The sequence below is a fragment of the Magallana gigas genome, chromosome 4, assembly GCF_963853765.1.
Source record: "Magallana gigas chromosome 4, xbMagGiga1.1, whole genome shotgun sequence".
Classification (NCBI taxonomy): domain Eukaryota; kingdom Metazoa; phylum Mollusca; class Bivalvia; order Ostreida; family Ostreidae; genus Magallana; species Magallana gigas.
The window spans coordinates 45,147,745-45,169,888 of record NC_088856.1 but is presented as its reverse complement, the minus strand read 5'-3'; the positions used below and the strand labels follow the sequence as shown (position 1 = coordinate 45,169,888).

Genomic DNA, 22,144 nt, shown 5'->3' with positions numbered 1-22,144 from the left:
CATAGCATATCATTAAAATCGCATACCATAGCATAGCATAAAATTATGCATAAGATATGCATGAAATGACTGTACTACTAGGCCATGCATACTACATACGAATTTAACTTTTTTTCAATATTTGTGGCTATATGCATGAATGTTTTAGAAAAGTCACTCATTAAAATATTTGTCTAATTTTAAGAAGAAAAAAAAATCCCACACTAAACCAATATTTTATTACATGTACTACTAATGTAAACGTGTACACTTCTTGTAGAACATAATGTTAATTGAATATCTTTGGTTTAAAAAGGTTCAAACAGTCACATATACAACTTTTCATTGCATACTAGGTATTTTCCTATATATCCCTAATAAAACCTAAATATGTTAATGATTCTAGAGTAAACTAGATGATCAAGACTCTTTTAATCTAGGAATTGTGCGATTGACGTTTCTTTTGAAATACATGTATTTTAGCTGAATATTGTATAATATTACTGTCTGATGTTTGCAAAAGCGCTTTACTTATACAAAATCGTATACTGCGTGCGCGGTTACAAATCTTTAAACTTTTGTTATTGCCAAGACCTGCGCTTTTGCCTTACCTAGATTTTAGTGAGTGAAGCAGATCCATATTTTCTGGTTTTACATTGTTACAAAGACTCTTGATGTAAAAAACTGAGAATATAGTTAAGACAGTGCACCAGCGATGTCCTTATAAACGCGAATGATCTTTGGATTTGCACGTAGATTGAGTTACCGAAGAGTCAATACATGGAACTTTTTTAAACTCATCTGAGCTGAAAGCTCAAGTGAGCTATTCTGATCACATTTTGTCTGTCGTTCGTCTCTGTCTATCTGTCTGTCTGTAAACTGTTCACATGTTTTTACATTTTCTCAAGAACCACTAGGCCAATTTCAACCAAACTTGGCACAAAGCATCATGAAGCTAAGGGGATTCACAGTTGTCAAAATTAAGGGCCACACCCTTTTGAAAATTGAGATAACTAAGAATTATTAAAAATGTTCGAGAAATTTTCAAAAATCTTCTTCTCACGAACCATCAGGCCAGGAAAGCTGAATCCTTTATAGTAGCATCATTAGGTAGTGTAGGATCAAAGTTGTGGTGAAAAATAAGACCCTCGGGGGTAGGGTGTGGCCAGATTGGGGGTGGAATTTTTACATAGGATATATAGAGTAAATCTTTAAAAGTCTTCTTCTTAAAACCATAAGGCCAGGAAAGCTGAAAGTTTTGTGAAAGCATCCTCAGGTAGTGTAGATTCAAAGCTGTGAAAATCATGACCCTTGGGGGCAGGGTGGGGCCACAATTAGGGGGACGAGTTTTTACATGGAGATATATAGAGTAAATTTATAAAAATCTTCTTCTCAGAAAAAAATATGTCAGGAAAGCATGTGAAAATTCAAAGTTGTGAAAATTATGACCCTCATGATCAGGAGTTTGATAGGGCCACAATGGGAGGGGGTCGACTTTTCTCATAGAAATATGTAGAGTAAATCTTAAAAGATCTTCTTCACAAGAACCATCATGATTTCCTGGGGGGGGGGGGGGGTCAAGATGGGATCATAAGGGGGGAAGTTTTACATAGGAATATATAGAAAAATATGTATAAACCTTTTTCTATAAAAAAAAATTACCTTGAAAAGCTGTAGCTTTAGTGAAATACAACTTCAGATAGTGTAGATTCAAATTTGTTCAAATCAAAATCTTTAGGAATATTTCGTGGATTCAGTTGTACAAAGAAAAACATTGCAATTATTCACAAAAACTGAAATGTTAAATGGAAGATTTTTTTTTATATTGCTGATTCTTTCATATTGTTTAAACGTTGGCCCCTGGACGATTTTTTGGCCTAACAAGGGGTTCAGGGTTTGATGTAGGTTTATTTCCTGTATATAAACAATTGTTAAGTGTCTTTTTGAGAACTGCAATGCTGAATGTGTTAAGACTACATGTATATTCCTGTTAGAAAAGGGACTTGAATATAAATATAAGAATATCCAGGGAAACAGATTTTTTTGTATAGGATCTACTTGTATTATACAACATTGTCCAGATATTTTGTATAAGGACTCCATGAAGCTAACTTTATCATGCCTATTGTTGCTCAGGTAAGCGATGTGTTCAAGACACGATGCAGTATCGATATCGATGATATCGACGACATTGTATCGATATCAATTCAATGAATTCAATATAATAGAACTGAAATGCTGCAGCTGTCTAAATTTACCGTCCATATTTAACGTCGATATCGTCGATGTACTGCCTTCCGTGTGTATTTGATTAAGAACTAAACAACACAGATTACAGTAAGTTAACCAGTTTCATTTTATTATCCACGACAACTAACAAGGGAAAGCGCGGCTCCTGATATGCACACAATGTCACTTGAGTGGTGAAATGAAGTTTGTGTGAGAGTGGTAAAAAGCTACAACAAACAAATATAAAAAAACAAATAAATGAATACGTACAAAGTAATAAAAATCAGTTTGTCAAGATATTAAAAACATAGTTCAGCACGCATAAATGAACATAAAAAGGTTCATAATTAATTTCTCTTAACATTAATTTTAAAACAATACTATCAAAACTTACATCGTGATCGGCCACAGTTTCTCTAGCTTAAATAACGTCTGGACTGTTCAGAGACTTTTACAGGAATGAATTTGTATGCCTAAATTACTGATAAAGTGACCAGATTCACACAGGAAACGTCAAGGTTCCATAATTCAGATAAATATCAAAATGCAGGCTTTAACCAACTTATAGTGAACAAAGCGCAGCAAAATTCTTCTTTAACATAAACAGCAGACACTACTAATAGACTAATGGTCAGCAGACCGAATTTAAGCATGAGAACACATTATTTATAAAAACAACAGAAAGTCATACACTAAACTTGCTTAATTGCACAAAGTTTGATACATTTGTAAATGTTAATAAAATATGAAGGCTACAGGTTCTAAATGATATAAACAAAATGCAGGGCAATACAGTCGATATCGACGATATCGTATCAATATCGATTTCTTTTGTCCTCAACTCAAATTGTTCATATTCGTGTCGATATCGTCGATATCGACTTTATCGTATCGCTATCGAGTTGCATATGCACAGAACTCAATCTTTTCATATTTAACGTGGATATTGACAATACCGTATCAATATCTATTGTTCTTTGTTTACAACTTAAGTTGTCCATATTTTATGTCGATATCGTCGATATCCACGATATCGTATTGATATCGATTTGCATATAAACACAACTACAACTCACCATATTTTAACGTCGATGTCGTCGATATCGACGATATCGTAACGATATCGATTGACATATCTACACAACAAAAGCAATTTGCTTTTGTGCAGATTGTTATCAAGTACTTTGGAAAACTGTACCATGCTTATCTTTAATTTTGATTTTCTAGACGATCACAGTTATATCATTTTACAATCCTTAAAACCCATTATTCAGACGCTCTTCTCATTGTTATTTATTAATTTCTAATACCGATGATTTCAAAAGAATTCGTATGAGTCAGTATTAAGGTTGATGTTGTCATTTTAAATAATATTGTTATATTTGTTTTAATGCAATCATAAAGATCGCTATTGTTAAGGATATCGTCATTTTGTGTACGATACATACAATAAATAGTAAGCCTTAAGACTTATTATTGTCGATATCGTCATTTTGTGTAGGATATCGTCGATATCGACAATAAAATTGATATTGCAACTTCATCAGTTTATGTCGATATCGATGTCGATATCGTCAAGTTGTGTACGATATCGTCGATATCGACATCATAATTGGTTTAGCTTTTTTTTCAAAATTCGATATCGATATCGTCATTTTGTCGTTGATATCGTAAGTAAATATGTTTTCAAAATACGAAAACCCCATTCTTTCTCTAAAATACGCAGTATTTGTAGTGACGAACTCGCACACATGGAAACTGTTTAAGTTCTTTTTTGTGGGGGGGGGGGGGGGGGGCTGACAAAACAACGTCGTATTTTGAGCTACGACTAAAAGAGGTCAAAAAAGGTGAAAACATTACATGTACACACCATAAAACCATTTTAAACCATTTTAAAAGAATAGTTTGAGGGGGGAGGGGCACAAAACCATCCAACCAAGGAGAAAGGCACTGTCTGTAAAGGGCAATGTTTTGGAACGCTTTTTCAGGTTCTTTTCATCTTAATCGATTAGACTTAGAACATGTGAGTGCTCATAGATTACAGTATAGATATGGATCTCCCTTCTTAAAGTCTTAACTTAAGAATCGTGTCTATTTAAACGTAAACGGTTTGTTATTTTTTTGTTGTTGTAGAATCACAAATTGAAAAGGACATCTTTGATCAATGGCAACAAGAAGACTCTTGTTTTATTTCGACAAAAGCGTTCGAAGAAGTAGAAAAAATAATTGGAAGCAAGAACCTGGTAATTGTAGCTGGTCACTCAGGATCCGGAAAGTCGGCCATTATTCAACATATTGCACTCAAATACAGAGAACAGGGCTGGACCATAAAACGAGTGAAAAAGGTAGAAGACATCATGGATGAATATTCTTCAAGTCGATTTAGAAAAGACAAAACCATTTGTGTTTTCAATGATCCATTGGGAAAAGAATCTTTTGATGAAATTTTGAATAGTTCATGGCAAACATATGAGGAAGAATTAAAGTTGTACTTACGAACAGCAAAACTTGTGATGTCGTGTAGAAATCATATTATTTCTGATAATAGACTGACCCCTTATCTCGTGAATCTATCACATATCATAAATATCAATGATAACAAACATAAACTATCCGTTAATGAAAAACGGCAGATTTTGAAACAATATACATCCGATATGAATTTGTCCGACAAAGAGTGTGATAAGATTGTTGAAGTAGAAAGTTATTTCCCGTTATTGTGTAAATTATATTCTAGCAATGAGGAATACAAAAATAAGGGCGTAGGATTTTTTACAGAACCCAAAACAAGGCTAAAAGAGGAGGTAGAAGGGTTCAGAAACAAAGACAAGAGTAAATATTGTGCTTTAGCTCTCCTTGTCCTTTTTAACGATGATCTTTGCGTAAACGATCTTTTCGGAAAAAAAGACACGGAATGCAAATTCAAACACACGTTAAAACTTTGTGGATTACCAGAGAACACGCCACCTTCTGCTATTGAAGACAATCTTAACGCCCTAAAAGATTGTTTTGTTAAAAAAGTTGGAGACACGCATCATTTTTATCACGATTTGGTAATGGAGATTACAACCCTTGTTTTCGGGAACAATTATCCAAAAGAAACAATAATGTACGCTGATATTAGCTTCCTCCGAAGAAGAGTAAAATTAAGAGACTGTGATGAACACGAAGACCCTTTCACTATTTATCTAAGTGACGGATACATTGAACAACTTGGAGAAAGACTTTTTACTGAACTGTTTGGAGAACGCCTATTAGATGTCGTACTCAACCCTTGTCTAAGAAATGACAAAGTAATTGAAGTACTGAAAGAAAAAATATCAGTTTATCCCGAACATCTTCAAATATTGCTAGAAACCAAAAAACTTGTAATTGATAAACAAGAGCTGCATCCGACATCAAAAAACTTACTTTTGACTAAACTTTCCTTTTTGAATTTGAACAGCAAAGTATCGCCACTTTTTGCTCTCATTGCATTTTGTCACACACAACTATCACAGTATTGCTTAAAAATTCTACAAGAAATGCAAACTGATTATATCAGATGTATTCCTGCACTGTATTGCAATGGTTCAATAGAATTGTTTTCTACTGTTTTTAAAGACCATGCTGAAGAATCTTTGAAAAAAACATGGGGAAGACTTTGTTCTATCCACATCGTATCTGTGTTCCATAATTATGAATTACTTGGTGAGTTAATTAAGATAGGTGTAAAAGTAAATGAAAAGACCGACAATTACAGTGGTTGGACGCCCCTTATGTTAGCAGCTGGTAACAATACTGAAAACAGAAACTATAACCATAGAGAATCAGGTGCAGAACGAAGGAATAAAACTGTACAACTTTTACTGAGAAATGGAGCAGACATTAATTTATGTAATAAGAGGGGAGCTAGTCCTCTCTATATAGGTTGTCAAAACGGACATGATAGCACTGTGCAACTTTTACTGAAGAATGGAGCAGACATTAATTTATGTGATGAGGACGGAACCAGTCCTCTCTATATAGCTTGTCAAAACAGACATAATAGCATTGTGCAACTTTTACTGAAGAATGGAGCAGACATAAATTTATGTGATGAGGACGGAACCAGCCCTCTTTTTGTGGTTTGTCAAAATGGACATGATAGCACTGTACAACTTTTACTAAGTAAAGGAGCAGACATTAATTTATGCATGCCAAACGGAGCCAGTCCTCTTTTTGTGGTTTGTCAAAATGGACATGATAGCACTGTCCAACTTTTACTGAGTAAAGGAGCAGACATTAATTTATGCATGACAAACGGAGCCAGTCCTCTCTATATAGCTTGCCAAAACGGACATGATAGCACTGTACAACTTTTATTGAAGAATGGAGCAAACATTAATTTATGTGATGAAGACGGAGCCAGTCCTCTGTATATAGCTTGCCAAAACGGACATGATAGCACTGTACAACGTTTATTGAAGAATGGAGCAGACATTAATTTATGTGATAAAGACGGGGCCAGTCCTCTCTATATAGCTTGTCGATACGGACATGATAGCACTGTACATCTTTTATTGAAGAATGGAGCAAACATTAATTTATGTGATGAAGACGGAGCCAGTCCTCTCTATATAGCTTGCCAAAACGGACATGATAGCACTGTACAACGTTTATTGAAGAATGGAGCAGACATTAATTTATGCAAGAAAAACGGATCTAGTCCTCTCCATGTAGCTTGTTTTAAAGGACATGATAGCACTGTACAACTTTTACTGAGTAATGGAGCAGACATTAATTTATGTGATGAGAACGGATTCATTCCTCTCTATATGGCTTGTCATAATGGACATGAAAGCAGTATACAACTTTTATTAAGGTCTTCCGCTTCCTAGCGGAAGACCTTACTATTATTCTAAAAAATTTCCAGATTTCTTATTACTTTGTTTTGTTCTAGACACCAACCGTGATCCTTATTATCGTGTTTGTTTGTTCACCGATTGTTTTGAAATTTTGAAATTTTGAAATTTTTGAAATTTTGAGGTCTGATAACATGCCGCGCGATGTTGTCGTTTTATATTTTATTTGATGAAAATCCCCATCTGGTTTTTAATTATTCTCCTTTTAGTAAAATTTAACGACTTCTTTTGTCACATGGGTTTAGCTTTAACGATGATCTGCAGAGTCTCAAAGACGGGCTGGTTTGGAAGCTGATACATTAAAAGACATATATATTTCATTTTTTTATGTAAATGCAAATAAAAGGAGTGGTATAGGTGTTGAAACAAAGGTTAGAAAAAATGCCAAAAATTTCACGTATTTTCCGTTTTAGTTTTCTACCTGATAATAATTTTTTATAAAATGTATTTTAAAAGCTTTTGGTCTTACCGAAACCTTTTATTCGGTATTCAGAAAAGGGACCCTATAATTAGGGAGTTAGAGGCGTCAACAGGTTTTTGTCATAACTTGTAAAGGAATAAAAATTTCTAATGCATTCTTGAAGCAAAGTTGTAAAGAAATTATTTCCAAACCCTTCCGTGGTATTAAATTTGATGGTTTCGTAATTCATAGTCACATCTGCATAAACAATTTTTGTCAGTTCGGTCCATTTTTGTTGGGGTGTGCACGTTTAGGAAGTTATGAAAGGGCTTCTTGTAATGCACTAACTGATGCATGCAGCGCGTAAAGATGATTCCACATAAAATTCCAAAATGTTTTTATTCATATGTACATTTTTATTTCATAAAGATGAAGCTCTTTGACCTTATTTTCGATGTTTGTTAAAACGGTGCCCCTCTCTATATTTAGATGCATTTCAAGACTCAGGTAACCGAACGATTGCAGAGTCGCTAGCTGTATTCAGGCCGTTACAGTAAAACGCCCCACTGTTTTACTGTAACGAAGACATCCTGAATTGTTTCAGTCAGTACTGGGAGATGTGTTAATAAAATGGTTCCAATGCATGGTATTAAGGTCTTCCGCTGGGAGTGGAAGACTTTACTATTATTCTGAAAAAATTTCAGATGTCTTATTATTTTTTTCTTCTAGACGCCAACTTTGATCCTTAATATCTCGCTCGTTTGTTCACCGATTGTTTTGAAATGTTCAGGTCTGATAACATGCCGCGCGATTTTGTCATTGCATATTTTAGTCGAGGAAAATCCCCATCCGGTTTTGAGTTATTCCCTTTTTAGTAAAATTTAACGACTTCTTTTGTCCAGGGGGGTTTGGCTTTAATGATGACGGACAGAGTCTCAAAGATAGGCTGGTTTGCAAGCTGATTTATTGAATTTGTGCGAGACATATTTTATTTATTATTTAAATGCAAATAAAAAGAGTGGTATAGATGTTGGAACAAAGGTTAGAAAAAAATGCAAAAAAATTAGCATATTTTCCGTTTTAGTTTTCTATCTTATAATAATTTGTTATAAGATGTATTTTAAAAGTTCTTACCGAGACCTTTCATTTGGTATAAGAAAAAGGGCCTGGCCCCTATAATTAGGGAGTTAGAGGCTTCAAAAGTTTCTTGTCAATAACTTGTAAAGGAATAAAAATTTCTAATGCATTATTGAAGCAAAGTTGTAAAGAAATTGATTTTGAATCCTTCCGTAGTATTCGATTTAATGTTTTCCTAATTTATAATCACATTTGCAGAAATAATTGTTGTCAGTTCAGTCCATTTTTGTGGGGATGCATTACGAGATTCAGGTAACCGATCGATAGGAGAATCGCTAGCTGTATTCAGGCCGTCGCTTAGACGACATGCATGTGCTTGTAGAGCTGGACGTACACATGTTTAACGCCCCAATGTTTTACTGTAACGGAGACATTTTGAATTGTTTCAGTACTGGGAGATGTGTTAATAAAATGGTTCCAATGCATGGTAATTAAACTCAACTTTTCTACAATACGTATGTACACGGCTTTCATATAAAGCACAATGTGTATTACTGACATGACAAATGTACGCTGGCAATTTAAACGAACACGGGATTGCTCCCGATAGAACATTTCTTTTAAAGGGGCATGGTCACGTAGATTTATAAGCAAGATACAGGGCTCACAATTCTTTGTCATGTAAACAAGGCTCGTGTCCCGTTTTAGTTTACATACGTTTCATATTCCAGTAAGAAATCTTTTTCCAGCTTATTTGTCTATTTTTTTTTATTTTAAGCATAGATATAAAATTCCTCTCGTTTTAGGTTTAAAAATGAAATTTTTACTTCAACGTTCAAAATGTAATCAAACGCTTTGTTTACATAGCGGAGCATTTTAAGCTCTGTAACTCGCTTATAACTCAACAAATGAGACTCAAATTTAGGTTGCCTATAAAATATGCCTCTCTGAAGCATTGTAAATACTAAAATTGGGAAAATCATTTTTGACCAAAACCGTGACCATGCCCCTTTAAAGCAAAACAAAATACTGATTTACGATGGAGATAATATTATCATCGTGGAGATGATTTTAAAAAGTGAACTTGTTATTCGTATACTAAAATATTTGAATCTGAAGCCGCTACTTTTAAGTTAGGGTTATTAGGGATATTAATTATGACTTGCCCCGCATTTCGCGTTTTTTTATTTGCAAAACATCTACAAACGGAAATACCAAACAACCTTCAGCAGTACTCTATAAATTATTTATTCCATACACAATTCTAAAGAGGTAATTTTTAATGAATTTTATAAATGCTTTATAATTGTACTCGCTATCTTACATGGAAAAAAGTGGCATGAAAAAAATGTTGTTCAATGTTCATCAAATACGCTGTAGCCTTAGCAACAAACTGTATATTGATAGATTGACATATTAACAAACATTCAGACCAACAATGTGTTTTTTTACAAGTTCTTTAAAATGTAGACTCAATGACTAAATTCTTTACCGTTTTCCGTCTGGGTTATTTTGAATCAGTATGTACGTTATATGTAGATATAGATTAATAGCCATAAAGATAAACACTTTAAGTGTTTAATTTTTAAAATAAATTGTGTACATGCAAAGCAATGCGATGCTAGGGCAATTAAATTCGAACAATGTATATGGTGAGGGTCAGACTGATACTGGTTCTGCTTGTTCTACAAATAGCGAATGTAAGACGAAGTATTGGGGTGTTATTTTTTAAACAAATATAAGTATTGTTTTCATTATTAAACAAAGTTTTTCATTGGAAGCATTATTAGTTACCTTGGTTGCATATATGTAGCTCTCGGTCAGGATCCCGGAAAAATTGACTCCCATCAGAAATTTTTCATACTAGGACTTACATTGCCTTAAAAAATACATTTTAGAATTTGCCGCTGTTCATAAATTCATTAAAAAGACGCGCAGATCCTTGTGGTAATATGTCGTTAGATATAGATTTATGACGACTATTTATATTGTTTTCATTAAAATTATTTCATTATTTCAAGCTTGTGGGTGGAATGAAAACAGTTTCACATGTTATATGCCATAAAGATTAACAATATTCAAGGTTTTCTCTCATTTTCAAGCAATGATAAAAAGGACTCTCAAAATAAGAAAAAAGACGCAAAGTAAACTGCATTCACGGTATATGGTCACATTGTATGATGTGTCTCAAACGTTCCTTTTTTCTACTATAACTGCGAAAAATTAATGAAACATTCTGGCGCGGAGTCATGTAAATAAAATCTCCATTGGTCAGGATTGATTATTTCGTAAGGGTCGGGGTAAGTATAAAAACCAATTTAATCGTTCAAAGTTTTGAATTGTTAACAATGATATATCAGATTCAATCTTTTAGAACGATTTATAAATCCATATTACAGCCATTTGTAATCGGTTGACGTGTGGGCATAATTGTGTATTTAGTTGGCGGGCATCCGTACACCCTATCAATTTAAGATAAATCAAATCGTCCAGCAGATAGAGAAAACAAAACCCCCTGGCATTTTAGTTCTTCCAGTTAACTTGACTGCATGTTATAATGAATAAATGATTTTGTTTGTTAATAATAATTCAACATCAATTGTAAATTAAAAATGAATGTACACTCTAGTACGCTAGGACACAATGTTGTTGCGATTACAACCCCCGCCGGTCATGATACCTATTTCTAAATCAGGATTACACTCGTGCTTGCATGCGGCGGAAGACAAGCTGGAACTTAACTGTTAAATGAACTATAAGTTACCGATATCATCTCTTTGGAAATGTATTTCTCCTTAGTAAGTACGTGTAGAAACTGATACATGTAATTGTAAAAACCGTAGAGAAATGCATGCACGATCTACGCATAATAACTGCTTGATACAATATTTCTTTTTTTTCAACATGCTTTAAGTCTATGATATTCAGAAAATATATGCTTGACTTCATATCGGTAAATATGCTTGACTTCATATCGGAAAATTTAGGTACGTTGAATCGGGGGGAGGGGGGGGGGTGAAGCAGGGGGCACTTTTTTCCATACAATATTTCGGATAAAGACGAGTTGTTTCTTGAAATTTAATTAGACTATGAAATTGTAAAATGCTAACATTGAAAATTGAGCCCGATTTCTTTCTTTTTTTAAGGTAAAACTTTATTGATTAAAAAAATGATTCTTTGAGACAAAACAAATTGACATAATCAATAAGAGTTTGACAATCTCTAACTGCATGTCTGTAGCTTTTAGTCTGAAAAAGAATCGGATGGACGACCTAGGACCCAGATCGTCCATCCAAAATTCTTGAATATTGCCATTTCTTTCGTACGCAGACGCAATACTCACCGAGACTAAATGGTTCGTATTTTAAGTTTTAACTGCTTTGAAAGGTAATATTGGCATTTCGATAACTTTGAAAATATATAATTAAATAAAAAAGGTTAAAACTACAATAAAATTACCGGCATCAGTCTTCTGCATGCACGGATCTAGAAGGAAAGGGAAAGGGTTCCAGACCCCCCTCCCCCCGCAAAATTTCTTTCAATTACGTGTGCATTATAAACTTACCAAATATGCCTCGGACATCCCTTAGCAAACTCAAATAACCGTCAGACCCTCAACCCCCACCCCGAAAAAAAATTCTGATCCGCGCATGCTCCCCCTCTTCGAAAAAGAAAATTATTCTTCAAACCCACCCCCACCCCTGTAAAATTTCCAGGATCTCCGCATGTATACTAAATGATTCATTGGCTCTTGCGTTCGATAAATGTTTGCTTATGGTCTTTTTACCGGGCATAACCACAGTCCCACTCTGTGAATAAAATGCGGCGAATCAAACTATAGACAACGTGTTAAAATCTATATTTGCTTATAAACATGTAGTATGATACTTTGTTTCTTATAATCAGTGTTTATACATCTAATATTGTACCATGGTCAGCTACAGTGGTAACAACGTTATTGTTGACAAGCCAATCGTGTTAAATAGTTCGTGTAACGTGGGTGATCGTTCGTGTAACGTGCGGGTTCGTGCGTGTATCAGGAAAATTGGTTTGTGTTTTTTACCGTGCGTGTTCGTGCGTGATCGTGCGGTTTTTTCGTTTTGTAACTTTTTTTACGGAATGCCAGAATTTATTCTTAAAACAAAGACAAGTAGTTTTTGTAGAGCAATGTGAATTTAAAACTTTTTTAAATAAGAACATTGACAGTTGTTAACATTCATTCTCGTTTTTGTCGTTAAATACATTTTTTTTTATTGCCATAGCTCATTTAATCCTTTGTTCGGTCGAGTTAGTTTTGCTTAATTTTATAATCAGCCTATATCAAGCATCAATTGTGTCTTGACAAATAATTTCAATAATATTAGCAAAAGCGACACGTTGAATGAAAGCGGCCATGCTTACCCATTCCCCGTTTTAAACTAAACGATTATTCCCAACGTTTTTCTTTCAAATGAGAATATGATACGCATTATTATCTATTAGATTGTATACACATTTGTTTGAAATAAAATTTATTTAGACGCTTTAAAACTTAGAATAAATAGAAATAAATCAATTATGTACTGTAAAAAATGAAAATATTGGATGTGAGAAATCGAAAAATATGGAACAAGATAACAAATTTACCTGTACCCCGCATAATTAAATCGTACGTAAGAGAATTAAATTACATAAACAGTCAACTTGTATGTAAATAATTTCGTGTAGTTTATGCATTATCTTCATTTCTATTACACTTAATTTTCTTTAACTTATGATATAAGTTAATATTCGTTATGGAGACAAAAATATTAATTTGTGTGTGAATCCTTTATATTTGTGTATGGATGTGTAAAAGTGTTACAAAACAGTGCATGACTAAAGTACATGCCGCTTTTCAATAACACACAAACATAAAGCAATACAAAATAAAGTAATACGTTTCCTTAATTCTAATCTTAAAAATTAATTTAGATTTCGCGTGTTTAATGGTGTAGAATCGTTCGGTTGCGTGTTTTATCGTTTTTGTTCGTGTATCGTGAAGATTCAGTAAGCAAGTGATCGTCCGTGTATCGTGCGTGATCGTTCGTGTATCGTGCGTGATCGTTCGTGTATCAGAATCGTGCGTGTCGTTTGTCAACAATAACGTTGCTACCACTGTATCATTTTTTTGTATTACGTCACAACTATGACGCAGCTATGACGAAAGACCTAATCGTTGCTTGCAACGAGCTCGTCTCTAGTTAAAATCAACTTTTCTACAATACACGGCCGTCATATTATGCATAGTATTACTGACACGACAAATGTACGCTGGCAATTTAAACGAACACGGGATTTCTTCCGATAGAACATTTCTTTAATTTAAAGCAAAACAAAATACTGATTCACGATGAAGATAATATTATCATCGTGGTGATGATTTAAAAAAAAATGAACTTAATATTCGTATACGATAATAATTGAATCCAAAGCCGCTTATTTTAAAGAACATATCGCATGTTTCTAAAGTATGGGACATGTTACATTTTTTGGCTTCCTTGTGTAACACATAATTACTTCTAACAGTTTGTTAACGGTAGAAAAGCGGTAATTAGCCATAATATCAATTTAAATTATAGCCCCGATCGTTCAAAAACTCGTTAATTAGATAGCGTATCACGTGGTACAGTGACGTCACAAGCGACCTTCTTCGAACAGCTGATTGTAAACAAATTGTAGGATTAGCATTATCTTTGACATTTACTCACCATGTACGTTGTTTATTTTACATGCTGACTAAATTCGCGGGTATGATAAGGCAACTCTCAGCGATCAAATTCCTCTGATCGATATGACGTCACAATAAGCAGCATGATGTCATATTTCACTCAGAAACATGTTGATTTTAACTTTATCTCTGGTTTAAATTATAAAAAGGTCAGGCATAAAATATCACTAGAAACTCTTTTAACTGAATACATCTTCGATTTCTCTTTATTACGTATAATTATCATTGATGACGTCACAAGCATGTTTGATAGAGAAGATCATGTCGGGAGACAAATCATCGAAATGCAGTGTAAACAATGCCGAAATAAGACTTATTAAATACAGATACCTAAGAATTAGATGAGTGTCAGTTAGGATATAATCAGGTAATACAGGCATGGGTATTTTGTATAATCAGCGAGTGTTATAAGGTAAGCAGATCGACATTTATATGGCTTGACCAGCCTTTCCTCTGTCAGTGTGTACAAAAAAAGGCAAAAGTGTAACACTACCCCGGATATTATGAAAGATTACTTTGCGCGGGGATGTTAAGGCTTCCCGATGGATTTTACAGCGATGTGTAGAAAGTCACTTCATACGATATGACGTCATAATTAACTTTGACGTCACGATCTGCATTCCTCTCGATAGTTCCCAGGGAATGTATATCTCAACGTTAAAAGTGAATTACATCAAACCACTATAAAACCGCATGTTTCCTTTACATAGATGCTGCCGTTAATGCTGGACGTACAGAATTCCTTTATATTAAAAACCAGTATCAAATAATCGGCAGTTGTAAAGCTTCGTTATAAGTAAAAGACAATTTATAAACTAGTGGTTTGGAGACTCTCCCTGCTACGTGTAAACAACTGAATGAAGAAAGTTTAATGCATGTAAAACCAGCTTGGCGCAGGTGAAAGATCAACATAATTTTAGAATATTTTACGTAAAATTGGTATAGAATATAAGTTCCAATGTGAATCGTGCTACGGAAACCTACGGATTAACCCCAATTTTTTGTAAATCGCTTTTGATTAGTAAAAATGTGCATTATTATGAAGACTTTCTGGAATGTTTCAACAATATCTATGATAAACGAAATATCTATTTCTTTCCCGAGCAAGAAAATTCAAAGTATATGACTTAACAAAGGATTTTTCTTAAAAATATGTTTGATTTAATGTCATTAATCTCCTGCGCCGATGCGATTTAAAAAGATCGTTTGCAATCCTAGGATTCGCCCGGCACGTGATTACAAAGAACATATGACGTCACAAAATGCATCAAATATAATGTTTAACATCGGTGTCAATAAATGTAACATATATTTTAAGAAATACTCCCGGTCAAAGTATTTTTGCGATGATTCAAATAATATCGTTTTCCAGCCGTATTTTAGCATCAGGACGCCTTAACATTGCTGCGTGGTACATATCAACGGTATATGACCTAAACTACTTGAAAAGTGCAGCTAGAATCCGGTGCTTCGTTGCTTAAAATGAAAAATACGTAGTATTTTCAATGAAATTATGGAAGTTGAGAGGGTTTCCGATAAATATTTACAATATTTATTTTATGCGATGAACAATATGATTCTAGCAGTAATACTAATAAACATGAACTAATTGCCGATGGAATTATTGTATCAAACATGCAAATGAACTTCGGGGTAGTGTTACACTTTTTGATTTTTTGTTAAGGTAAAAAAGTGATCTATTTTTAACTGTCACGTGATACCATGGCCCGGCAGCTTCAAAGATCGAGTCGATTCCGAAGTAGAAAATTAATATCTTGGTGAACACATTCACTTGGTATTAATATTTCGCACTGTTTTCATAAAAATAAACAGTTTTAAAATTGATCATAATTTTGACGGTCATTAAACTCGGAGTTGCCGTAACCTATCCGCGTTAAAAGAATCTTATTATGCAGTCGTACATGTTTGAGCCACCAGTACTGATAAAAAACGATGATATAGCGGAAGAAGCGACGATGAAGTCGGCAATAACGATCAAATTGATCGACGTGTAAACATTGTAAACACAATTAAGTAAGAATTTTAGCTCAAATAAATTGGTTAAAGGTGTTTATTATATTAAAATATACAATAGTCATGCTTTCTGGCGTTCCTAACGACTCAGAATGTTCATTATTGTAAAACTGTGGTGCACAAGAAGTGTTTTCTTTGGCCGTAACTGGTCACAACTTTCTAAGGTTGTTTACGTCATATTACACTGTATATTTATATACATTGTATATTATAACAGCAGGCAAAAACGTTTTCCTTTAATATTATTTTTTTCTGTAAGATCCAATCTCCGTATTTTTAATCTATTTACGTAAAAATGTATATCAATAAACTGTTTATTTCTCGCTTAAACATTCAATATCCCACAAATTTCCCACAGAAAAATAAAACTCACAGAAATCTTACCACCTGTACTTCAATTATGATTTCTTCAGCGGTGAGCTATGAATGAAGAAATCATTAATTTTATTAAAAACCGACGCATACATGAACGTATAGTTTAATAATAACAATAAGCAAACAGCTAATGAAGCGAGGCAATATCCAAAATGGCGTCGTCTCTTGCTCAGTTGTTATGTTTTGTCTCCGATGAACTTGCGTTTTGTACACAGGTTCCTGTGCATAAACTTCTATTTTTTTTCTCTTTGAAAAATAAATTCGATTTATTTATGAAACTAAATTGAATGTTTATTTATATATCCTCTCATCGACAGATAAACCCCTATTTGTCGCAAGATTTCCGCATATTTTCGTAAGGGAAACAAAACAAAAACAACAGTCCAAATCCCCATTTTTTACGGCTAGAACACCCGCAGGAAGCACAAAACACCATCATGCCCCGTTATTGGCAATTTAATAGGTCATAATTAGTTTAATTGTCGTTTAAATTTAATCCAATTACAAAGATGGCTAACAGCACCTTCTCGCTCGAGGTCGCATATGACGTTACACATCATGGCGGGTAGATCGAGAGAGAAAATATGCATATCGCTTTCAAACTCACGAATTAGCCAGATTATTTTATGAAAACGATAATAAACTTCATTTTTAATAAGTATAGAATGATTTTAATAAAAAAAATTCCTAAAATTGAAAAACATGCGATATATCCTTTAAGTTACGGTTATTAGGGATATTAATTATGACTTGCCCCGCGTTTCGCGTTTTTTATTTGCAAAACATCTACAAACGAAAATATCAAACAACATTCAGTAGCAATTTATAAATTATTAATTACATACACAATTTTAAAGAGGTAATTAAATAAATTGTACTTTATAATTGTATTCACTATCTTCCTAAATAAAATGTAGACTTAATGACTGAATTCTTTACCGTTTTCCGTTTCGGGTATCTTGAATCACGTGTGTATGCGATGTTTACATATAGATTAATAGCCATATAGACAAACACTTAAAGTGTTAAATTTTTAAAAGATACTGTGTACATGAAAAGCAATGCAATGCTTTATATAGGGCTATTAGATTAGAACAATGTATATGGTGAGGGTCGAACTGATGCTGGTTCTGCTTGTTCTACAAATAGCGAATTTAAAACGAAGTATTGGAGTGTTTTTTAAACAAATAAGTATTGATTTCTTAAAAGCTTGCATTACTAAACAAAGTATTTCATCGGAAGCATTATTAGTTAACTTAGCTGCATACATGTAGCTCTCGGTCTGGAAAAATTGACTACCATCCGAAACTTTTCATACAAGGGCTACAGACTTGCAGCTAACACTACCTTTAAAAATGCATTTTAGAATTTGCCGCTGTTCATAAATTCATTAAAAAGACGCGCAGATTCAAGTGGCAATATGTCGTTTGAAAAGGATTTTATGACATCTATTTATATTGTTTTCATTAATATTTTGTTATTATTTCAAGCTTAAGCTTGTGGGTGGAATGAAAACAGTTTCACATGTTATATGACATAAAGATAACAATATTCAAGGCCTTTCCGTCATTTTCAAGCAATGATAAAAAGGACTCTCAAAATAAGAAAAAAGACGCAAAGTAAACTGCATTCACGGTACATGTTCATATTGTATGATGTGTCTCAAAAGTTCCTTTTTTGGACTAGTCCACTATAACTGCGAAAAAATTCATGAATGAGACATTCTGGACCGGAGTCTTGTAAATGAAATTTCCATTGGTCAGAATGGATTCTTCCGTGAGGGTTTTGGTAGGTATAAAAAACGATTTAATTAATTTTAAAGCATGTATATTTAGTAGGCGGGCATTCTTACACCCTACTAATTTAAGACTAATGAAATCGTCCAGCAGATAGAGGAAACAAAAGACCCTGGCATTTTAGTTCTTCCAGTTAACTTGCCAGACTGCAAGTTATTATAAATTTATGATTTGTTTTGTTAATAATAATTCAACATCAATTATTAATTAACAATGTTCACTCCAGTACGCTAGTACATAACCTTGTTGCGACGACCCCCCCCCCCCCCCCCCCCCCGGCCTTGATACCTATTCTTAAATCAGGATTACACACTTGCTTGCATGTGACAGAAGACAAGCTGCAACTTAACTGTTAACTATAAGTTACCAATATTATCTCTAAGGAAATGTATTTCTCCTTAAGTAAGTAGGTGTAGTAACTAATACATGTAATTGTGAAAACCATAGAGGAATGCATGATCTGCGCTTAACTGCTAGATACAATATTTCTTTTTTCCAACATGCTTTAAGTCAATCATAATATGGAAATATATGCTTGACTTCATATCGGAAATTACTCATTTTCTTTATTCCCCTTATTAAATTGTAAAATGATAACATTGAAAATTGTGCCCGATTTCTTTCTTTTTTTTAAGGTAAAACTTTATTGGTTAAAAAAACTGATTCTTTGAGAAAAAATAAATTGACATAATCAATCTCTAACTGCAGGTCTGTAGCTCTTAGTCTGAAAAAGAATCGGATGGACGACCTTGGACCCTGATTGTCCATCGAAGTTCTTGAATATTGTCATTTCTTTCGTTAGCTGACGCATGTTGGCAGAATACTCACCGACACTAAATGGTTCGTATTTTAAGTTTTAACTGCGTTTAAAGGTAAAATTGGCAGTCCGATAATTTTGAAAAGGATTAATTAAATAAAAATGGTCAAAAATTACCGCTAAATTACCGGCATCGGTCTTCCCCATGCGCGGATCTAAAAGGAGAGAGTTTCAGATCCCACCTCACCCCACCCCCGCAAAATTTCTTTCAACTACATGTACATTATAAAATTACCAAAAATATGCCTCGGACATCCCCTGGCAAACTCAAATAAACGTCAGACCCTTAACCCCTACCCCCGGAAAAAAATCTGATCCGCGCATGCTCCCCCTCCTCGAACTTCAAAACCCCCTGTAAAATTTCCAGGATTTCCTCATATATACTAAAAGATTCATTGGAGCTTGCGTTCGATAAAAATGCGTGTAAAATGTTTGGTCTTTTTTATCTTCATGCCGGGCATACCCACTGTGTAAATATAATTGTCGTCCATATTCTGTCTATATTAGGTCAATTATGATGATATAAATAAGTTTTTCAAAATAAAATGCAGATGCATAAAACAACATGCGGCGAATCAAACTATAGACAACTTTTAAAGCTATACACGCTATAATTTGCGTCAATTTTGAATAAAGGGGAAAATGTATGTGTTTGATTACTAATAAAAGTTACCTTTATGCTGTTAATTATAATGCTCAATTCGATCACGTAACAAATATATCAAATATTAAACAATAAAAAATATTTATTTTCCTGCCAGGAAAGTAATGCCTCCTCGTGAATATCAATCTATCACGCGATATCGACAGCTAAATTTAGTCTATCATACCACAACTGGTGAAGGGTCAACATCTTCATAAGTGTGATAGTTTCACAAGGGAAAGGATATTTTCAGTAAAGCATAAATTTGTCCGATATACGAGTACAAGCAAAAGAAAAAAAAACAAAATGTGAGTAGATATGAATACTTCCTTTAAAAAATGACGTAGACCTGTGTTTTCCCCTATGTGCTATTTATAGATCCTATAAGTGTTAATGCAGAAATAAGGGTATCGTGAATGACAAACGTATTTTACTCATTATACATGTATGTATTTCAAATCAACAACTGTTAAGCATACTTAAAATCAAGTTGGATATTTAATTAGGCAGACAATAACGACCACTTAGTTCTCCGCGGACATGCGCAATGAGGTGGATTTAGCTCTTCCTTCATCAATATTCATGAAAAGGTATATTTTCCTGGCAGGAAAATAAACAATCAAAAATCTATCTCTTTGTAACGAGATGGAAATCACCAGTGTAATTTACAGATTAAGGATAACTTTTATAAGTAGACAAACACATGCGTTTTCACTGTCATTCAAAATTGACGTAAATTATAGTGTGTATAGCTTTAAAGATTTGTATTTGCTTTTATACGTGTAGTATAGAACTTTGTTTCTTTTACTCAGTGTTTATACATCTAATATTGTACCATGATCATGTATCAATTATTTGTATTACGTCACAAGTATGACGCAGCTACGACGGAAGACCTAATTGTTGCTTGCAACGAGCTCGTCTCTAGTTGAATAATGGAATTTATGCAGGAAAAACGGAGCCAGTCATCTATATATCTTGTCAAAACGAACATGATAGCACTGCACAACTTTTATTGAGTAAAGGAGCAGACATTAATTTATATCAGAAGAACGGAACGAGTCCTCTAGATCTCTATATAGCTTGTCAGAACGGACATAATGCACATCTATACAGTAAGTAAAATGGGACTGTGAATGTTGAGGCCAAATGTAGTCCTACCGCATAATTGTTTAATGTTTTGATTACATTGAACATGTATGTTCTACAAATATATGTATATTTTTTTTAAATTATTATACATATATATATATATATATATATATATATATATATATATATATATATATATATATATATATATATATATATATATATATATATATATATATATATATATATATTAGAATATGTGCCGTTGTGTGTATACATGTATAATTAACTCGTATATTTTTCTTCAATCGAAACCTTTAAGGAATAATTAAAAAATATTAAAAAGTGATATTTATATTTATACATAAATATATATTTGTGCAATTGTGAGTGTATGTCCGATATATTTTTCTCCAATCAAAAATCTAATATGATAAAAAATATTAAAAATTTATTTATATATTATTTGATCAAGGGGGCCCCTGACACTCAGGTGAAGATATATTTAGAGGGTCTCTAAGGAGATACTACCTCACAATTAACTGTATTTGTTTCTGAATAAAAGTATGAAAAAAGTGTTGACATCTACTTCGTATTGGATGAATTTATAAAATAAGTGTGAAAATACATTTATAACTTTTGACGTTAATGATACCAATTCACATATAGCAAAACCATATAATTTGCAACTTCTATGTCTTGAAAATTGAAGAAATATATCGATGAAAAAAAGTATTTTGTAATGCATTTATAACACGTGTTTATTGAAGAAGAAAAATGCCCCAAGATATAGGGAAAGTGCAGTGTTGTAACATCGTCGCAGAAAAAACCCATCAGTTAGGCATATCTCTCTCTCTCTCTCTCTCTCTCACACACACACACACCACGCCACGCACGCACGCACGCACGCCACGCACGCACGCACGCCACGCACGCACGCACGCACGCACGCACGCACGCACGCACGCGCGCACACACACACACACACACACACACACACACACACACACACACACACACACACACACACACACACACACACACACACACACACACACACACGCTGTGTG

At 33.8% G+C, this 22,144-nt stretch overlaps 1 protein-coding gene across 4 annotated transcripts in view; it reads left to right on the top strand.

Annotated features, from left to right (window-relative positions):
* Positions 1-8,439, top strand: part of LOC117682367 (uncharacterized) — a 136,206-nt gene extending 127,767 nt beyond the window's left edge. For 3 of the 4 annotated variants that reach the window (XM_066082568.1, XM_066082566.1, XM_066082567.1), the window contains exon 4: positions 4,342-8,415. In XM_066082568.1, the coding sequence (XP_065938640.1) occupies positions 4,342-7,067 (2,726 nt within the window). In that variant the 3' untranslated portion in view covers positions 7,068-8,415. Of the gene's footprint in view, positions 1-4,341 lie in introns of all 4 variants that reach the window. The other variant, XM_066082569.1, reaches the window with a different exon arrangement.
* The last annotated feature ends 13,705 nt before the right edge of the window (positions 8,440-22,144 follow it).